The 7,330-nt window shown below is 37.7% G+C and overlaps 1 protein-coding gene across 1 annotated transcript; it reads left to right on the forward strand.

Moving 5' to 3' along the window:
• The first annotated feature begins 845 nt into the window (after positions 1–845).
• On the forward strand, positions 846–7,069 carry LOC103481976 (ras-related C3 botulinum toxin substrate 1-like). Its single transcript, XM_008437840.3, has 6 exons — positions 846–1,167; positions 2,270–2,341; positions 2,462–2,579; positions 2,993–3,055; positions 3,875–4,034; positions 4,913–7,069. The coding sequence occupies exons 1-6, from the start codon at positions 1,133–1,135 to the stop codon at positions 5,044–5,046; spliced, it is 582 nt and encodes a 193-aa protein (XP_008436062.2). The 5' UTR covers positions 846–1,132; the 3' UTR covers positions 5,047–7,069.
• The last annotated feature ends 261 nt before the right edge of the window (positions 7,070–7,330 follow it).

Genomic DNA, 7,330 nt, shown 5'->3' on the forward strand with positions numbered 1-7,330 from the left:
ATTCAAGCATTAGAACTTCTTTGATCTACTGTGATGTGCATGATGTCATCTATGGCCTCATCAGTGAGCTCACTGGACTTCTGGCCAACACATTGCTTCTGATCGTTGCTATGGAAATGATTAGATAAGATCTGCATGACTCAAGCTGACATAAATTCTTAAATAAAACATTATACTTTTTATTTATTTAACATGAAGAGATTAATAGATTTGTATATGATTTAATTTTTGCTTTTGCGGTTTTCCATACCTGCTGTGGTATGAATGTTCTGAAGCCTTTGATCTACTATTATTTTTAATTACTAGTAATCAATTAGGATTATTCATGTATTAATCATTGCACAGTGCTAGGAACAGTCTGTGACTTATTATATTTATTTTTATTAATTTTTGCAGACAATTTAATGCTGTGACTATTTTACCAAACATAAGAAACAAAAGCAGAAGAGCGATTCAGACCTGCACTTATACATCATTTTATTGAGGTCCAGAACCCAAAAGTTCTTGGCTTGTGTCATTCAGGAGCCTTGGGGATAAAAAGGCTTCATGATTGTATTTCAAAGGCAGATTTCAAGAACAAAAAACCCAAACTGACCCAAACTCGGGCAAGAGTTTGGGTCAGGTGCTATTTCAAGATGTAGACGTGTGTAGGAATCTCCACGATGTCAGTAACACAAAAATTTAAAACTACTTTCACCACTGGTTGCCATACTTAGGTATTCTGTTTAGGTTTTGAAGATAAAGAAAAACAATGCAAATGTTCTGAGAACTGACAATCGCTGTGTGTCACACAAATAATAACCACTAGAGGGCGGGCTTTGACCATTATTCGGCTCGGACCGGATAAGACTTCCAGGGATCTACAGTTTCCAAATCAAACCGTGGGCGTATTTTTCCTTCACTCTTGCTTCGATTTTTTTTTTCTTCTGGGTGTTGTCTGTGCGTTTAACATCTCCGAAGTTTTACTGGGGTGTTGCTCCTGACCAGACACGGACAGTCAGATAGTTCGTTCTATGTAGAATTTTTATAAATCACTTCGGAGTTATTATCTCTCTTTTCGCTGCACTTTCAGGCAGCACAAGCAGACTGCTTTAATTTAGCTGCTGTTAGCTTGACCAGCTAACTGGGATCAATGCAGGCCATTAAGTGTGTGGTGGTGGGAGACGGGTGAGTTAATTTACATCTCTATTCCCATTCTAACCTCAAATGTTAGAGTTTGAATCGTAGGTTGTAGAATTAAAGTTTAAAAATTGTGTTTTTTGTTTGACCCAGTTAGCAACAGTTGGCTAGCGGCTAACAGTCCCAGATAGATTGACAGCTGCTGTGGTGGCTGCTGTCCGTCCAGCCGGGTCGCAGATTTGGCCTCAATCAGACGCAGCATGCTACTTTATACCTTTTAAGTCAATATATCTGAACTATTTATACTCCTAACGTTTGAGTTGCAATCACTTTAAGCAAAAGTGGGCGACTAGTAACATTTTTTTTTTTAATAAAAGCTGAATGTCAAATTCGTGGCACCTGACGGAGTTTGAAAGGAACTTCTAAATGAATCCAATATCACGTTTGTAGATTAAAAGCGTGTAATCGTTTATTCAGGTGAAATTCTGAGATAATTTATATTGCTAATTTATAATTAATTTAGTTTTTAGATATTGCCATGTGTGAGTTTTTGAACATTGTTCTGACTGGTTAGCGGTAAGAATAGGTGTCCGATAATGTGCAGAAAGTCTTTAAGTGTATTTCACCTTAAAAATAAATTGCACTAATAACCACAGCAATAACAAAACGGAGAGATGTTAGAATCATGCCAAAATAAAATAATTTTAAATAGTATTTATTATTATAGGTAGGTTTGGTTCATTTTGCTAAAAGAACAACACTGAGAGCAATAAGCCAAAACGACAAAAAAAAATTACGTTTTGCATTTAAGATACAATTCTTTTTTCATATTGTGTAAAAAAAAAAAAAAAAAAGGTTTAGGAGGTAAAATGAAAACTCGGCAGAATGCGCCATTTGTTTTAATCCGATTGATCGTCAGAATCATCGATCGCTAAAAATAATGGTCAGTTCCAGTCCTGACCTGGAGCACCAATACAAGTTGTGTTTCCCAATTCCTAGTCTCTGAATTAGAAATACTTTTTGCTGCTTATGAAATCCACTGTTCTTACTGTAGCAATCTCTCTCTCTCTCTCTCTCTCTCTCTCTCTCTCTCTCTCTCTCTCTCTCTCTCTCTCTCTCTCTCTCTCTCTCTCTCTCTCTGCCTCCTCAGGGCTGTGGGTAAAACATGTCTGCTCATCAGCTACACCACCAACGCCTTCCCAGGAGAATACATCCCCACAGTGTAAGTCCCACACTCCTCTACTCTGGTCATTCTTAATGTGATGGACCTAAAATGTGTTAGAGTAAACTTCTGGTCAGCAGGAATGTGCTTGAAAGCTCATTTTCAGCTCTTTCCTCGCAGATTTGACAACTACTCTGCTAACGTGATGGTGGACGGGAAACCAGTGAACCTGGGTCTGTGGGACACAGCAGGACAGGAGGACTACGACCGGCTGAGGCCGCTGTCCTACCCTCAGACAGTGAGCGTACACACAACCCCTCTCTGTCCATTGTCCTGCACAGATCTGTATTAGCTAGCCACTGCCAGAGAGAACACTGTCTTCACTCGGAGTTATTTAACAAAACAATCTCCCTCTCAGACAAGTACAGTGAATAATATAGAGTCTGGAGAACAGTAAGATGGAGTAAAAAGCAGCTCTTGTTTATGCCGTTTGTCTTCACAACAATCTGGTCTTTGTTCAAGAGACAGAGAGAGACAGTCACTCTGTATTTAACCAATATAATAAGTCCTGATTTGTGCTGTTATGTCATTATTATTCTATTCTATGTATTCTAACTCGATTAACAACATGATTTCTCATATTAAGGTATGAATACTTTCAGTGACGTTTTTAAATCAAGTTTTTTACTTTTGTTTTTGTTTTTTTTCCAGGACGTTTTTCTTATTTGCTTCTCACTCGTCAGTCCAGCTTCCTTTGAAAACGTCCGGGCCAAGGTAAGAAGAGCCTGGGCTGCGTTATGGATCTAGGGCTGCACCGATTGCAGTTTTCTTAAAGATCGCCGATCTTTAAGAAAACTGACCTGCCAATTCCGAATTTGGATGACAAGAATTTCTTTTTATATCTCAATATATGCTAAGTTAGCAACAGTTGGGTGACTATTATTAACCACACATGTGGGTAGCTCCATCAGTCAGCCCTCTTTCACAGCAGCTTAAAGGGGGACAGTGCGTTACAGTTGAACATAATATTGCGCAAATTGAAATTATGAAAAAAAAATCTGCTTGATGAAAACTCGCCAATTTCGAAACCCCCCCACATTTTTCTATAAAAAGTCTTTGTGTAAGGATGAGGCCCGATTGAAATGAGTTTTACAAAACTACAATGGAAAAACCTTTTCCTGCATCATGAGTCGTGATCATCAACCAGATGTTACTACTGCTGAAAACAACAAAGAAGACGACAGGAAGTGGTGGCTGAATTATGAATATATCAGTTTTAATGACTTGCCGTGTAAACAACTTACGTGTGATTTTAATTAAATTTCTTATTTAATGGAAACATCACAATTGCAAAACTGTTATTCCGACATTAGCAGAATATAGATGAATGTTGTAAACATCGGCCAATTAAGGAAATCAACTTATCGGTGTCCCCCCAATGAGAAGCAAAGCATGGAGTGTAGCTTGAAACGGTAAATTGATATTTTAAGGGAATATTGTTAATAATGAACAGACGTGTGCTTGGCATTAATCAAACAATGGAGCACCCTCATACTTCCTGTTCTGCAAGTGATTTCCCGTGTTGTCCTGCAGTGGTATCCAGAGGTCAGACACCACTGCCCCAAGACGCCAATCATCCTGGTGGGCACCAAGTTGGACCTGAGGGATGACAAGGACACCATTGAAAAGCTGAAGGAGAAGAAACTCTCTCCCATCATTTATCCACAGGGCTTGGCCATGGCTAAGGAAATAAGTCAGTTTTTGTTTCACACACCCCAGACCAATTTTTACTGTCATATTTGTCACTACTGAGCCAGCATTTACTCAACCTTTGACTCAGATTTGCATCAATGACCAATAATTAACATGATTACTTTTGGCATTATCTCCACTGATGATTTTTCTCACCTCAGTATGCTGGATGCTTGAAATAACTTTTTATTATTTCTCTAACTCATTGGAAGCTTCCAGAGCTTCAGCTCTCGACCATTTGTTCATCGTTCAATATTAAAACACTAAGTGATGATGGCTGCACAGCTAAAGTAACATGAACACGACACATGAACTATTCAGGATGACACACACATTTCAGAGACACAAAATTAATTTAATTTAATCCTGTAAACATTTTGCAATAAGCAACTGATCAATTAATCACACACTAAATTAAAATGAGCTTAATAATTCCCATAAGATCATGAATATTTTTTTAAAGGGCATTTTTATTTGGAGGCTTCATAATCCATTTTATTTATGCTTTTGATTGTATATAAGCTTTATTTTAGTTTTATTTATTGTTTTGGCTGCTGTTTTACTTTGAATATTTAAAATGTCTTCCAGGTCCAGTGTTGCATGTTTTTTACCAAACTGAAGTTTATTAGTATTTGAGAGGGTAAACTCTGCATTATTCTGACATTATCAACATATTACTTGGAAATGACCACAAAATAATATCATTTTTTGTAATAATTATCAGCACAATTTATCAACCAGCAACATTAATTCCTGTGACAGGTCTATAGATCTGTGCAACTTGCTGCTTTTCCAGCAATTATTATGAATGTCTCCCTTTTTCCTCTACCAATATGAGAAATATGTTAATAGTTGGATTGTGATGCTGTTTGAAACCAGGTGCAGTGAAGTACCTGGAGTGCTCTGCTCTGACGCAGCGCGGCCTTAAGACGGTGTTCGATGAAGCCATCAGGGCGGTCCTGTGCCCCCAGCCCACCAAGAAGCCCAGGAGGAGGAAGTGCACTGTACTGTAAGGAAGACCCGTCCGGATCAGAACACACAGCCAGGATGAAGGAGAAACGGCACACAGGTTCCTACAACTAGCTTTTCTACCACGCCGGATCAGAGCATTTTGTACATAGGAGGGGAAAAATAAGAAACAGGAGTAAATTTCCACCTAAACTCTCTGAAATTTTTAGATTAATTCCAGAAATTTTCTGAAAAAAAACAAAGTTTCTGAGTTTCAAAAGTCGAACATTATCAACTTTTGAAACTCAGAAATGTCCACATTTTTTCTCGAAAATTTCTGAGGTGAGTCTTGAAATTTTCTACCTCCAGTGGCCCTGACTGGAGATGCTGCTTCTTGGAAGCAGTATTATGTCTGACTTCCATCTGAAAGATCTTCATAGATCTCAGTAAAGCTTCTTTTTTCCCCCTTTTTTTAATGAGTGGAACCAGATGTCCGTGTGGTTGCTGACATCTGGCTCTTTCAGATCCATTAGTACATGGTCAATTTTGAAAAGCCCTCAGGATGTGAGGGTAAGAATACAATTGGAAATTTTATGAAAAATATTCATGTATTTTTGTCATATGCAGTGAAGAAACACTACTTGAATGTGGATTTGTCATATTACTAGATTTTTACAGAAGAAGTTCCAGTGCTTCACTTTGCCCTGAACACTAAGATTCCTGCTGCCTTTATTGAATTTTACTTTATGCAAAAATGTTTTTTAGATACATTTAATTTTTTTTAAAATGTCACTTGTTTTGCTAGCTGTGCTCGACAGACTGGTTTGTTTACATGACTTCATTCAGATGGAGGTTGCAGAAACCCAGATTGCTGATCATATTTTAGTTTTAATGTTTGTTTTTCTCACTTGGGGTCGCACCGATTTTCTCTCTGATCTTTAAAAGCTTGAACTGCCAATTCCAGTTTTGACAGATGGCAATTTGTCAATTGTCTGAAAAGCGATTAAATATATAGGTATTCATATCAAAAAATCAGCTGATTTTTTTTTTTTTGCGGAGGCAGATAAGATCGGTTTTTCCATCTGAGTGTCTGCCAATTTTCTTAAAAATTGAGGAAATATGTGACAGTTTATCGGTGCACCCCTTATTTCAACATGTGAAGGACATGGCAACGTCACGCATAACCCGCAAAAACTGACAGAAGGAAAAGGAGTCGAACTCCTGGAGGACAGTATTTTAGTTGCATTCACTGCATTTATCTTTATTATTATTATTATTTCAGACATATTTATGTTGTCATGAAGGTTTGTGATTTTTCATGCTTTATTCCGAGGTATACAGAAGTGAGTCAGTGTTGTGATATCTGATGGGTGGAGCTCATTAGTGTTAGGCATTTAATATTGAATAAAAATTAGACATGGGTTGGTTGGAAATTCTCAGACTGATTCAAATTACACGTTTTGTTGCAAACAAAAATTACATATGATAACAAAGCTGTTTTATTCTATCTAAGATGCTGCAACAACATTACTAATCAGACTTTGAGCAGAAGTCCAGTTGAAAGCTGAACTTTGATAGCTTTATCCCAGCTGCTCTTCAGTAATGGTGGGAGTAAAAACGAGCTGGTCAGTGTGACTGTCTGCTGGCTGCTTGTGGACCCAAACTGTTTTAAAACGGCTTTGACTTCATAAAGGTGCTCAGTAGCGCCACCTGTGGTTCCAGCTCAACTGGGGTCCTTTTTCCTGCCAGCTAACCCGACAACACAGCAACACGTTGGGGAGGGGGCGGTGCTATTGTGTTCTATTTCGCCAAAGAAAACTCAGGTCACAATCACTTAGCAAAAATGACTCCATTGTAATTAGAAGAATGGTTTAATAGGAACATGTTTTGCGGTTTTGGAAACTATAATTTTTCTAAACTGTAACCGGCCCATGCCTAATGCTGCCCAACTGATACGAGAAAAACTAAACTAGTACAGGTTCTCTGAAGAGCCATGAATTCTGGACACTTTGTAATCGTTTTCAGTACAGCAGTATCTTTATGTAGTGTTGTGGTTTTTTTAAGCAAATAAAGTATTTACAAAGCTCTCTTGGATTTGTGTTTTGTGAAAATGTTACAGGATTCTTCCAAAGAATATTAATTTCATGTCTATATTAAATGATACTAGTAAATGCATTACCAGCTTGTAGTGGCAGTATGGTGTGAACTGTTCCTTTACAGGAAAACAAAAATCATTTTGGTCGAAGTTTCAAAAAATATTCATCAAAACTTTGATTTGATCTGGCAAGTTCTCCCTAAAATGACACTTCTTTATTAAGAATCACAATAAACAGCTTGGTTATTCACCTT

The sequence above is a fragment of the Poecilia reticulata genome, chromosome 19 (assembly GCF_904066995.2).
Source record: "Poecilia reticulata chromosome 19, P_reticulata-male-v2, whole genome shotgun sequence".
In the NCBI taxonomy this organism is placed as follows: Eukaryota; Metazoa; Chordata; class Actinopteri; order Cyprinodontiformes; family Poeciliidae; genus Poecilia; species Poecilia reticulata.

Excerpts from the sequence above, each read along its gene's own strand:
- LOC103481976 (XM_008437840.3), top strand. The coding sequence starts at position 1,133 with ATGCAGGCCATTAAGTGTGTGGTGGTGGGAGACGG. Across the intron at positions 1,168-2,269 it reads TGTGTGGTGGTGGGAGACGG|GGCTGTGGGTAAAACATGTC; the intron begins GTGAGTTAATTT and ends CTGCCTCCTCAG. Across the intron at positions 2,580-2,992 it reads CGCTGTCCTACCCTCAGACA|GACGTTTTTCTTATTTGCTT; the intron begins GTGAGCGTACAC and ends TTTTTTTTCCAG.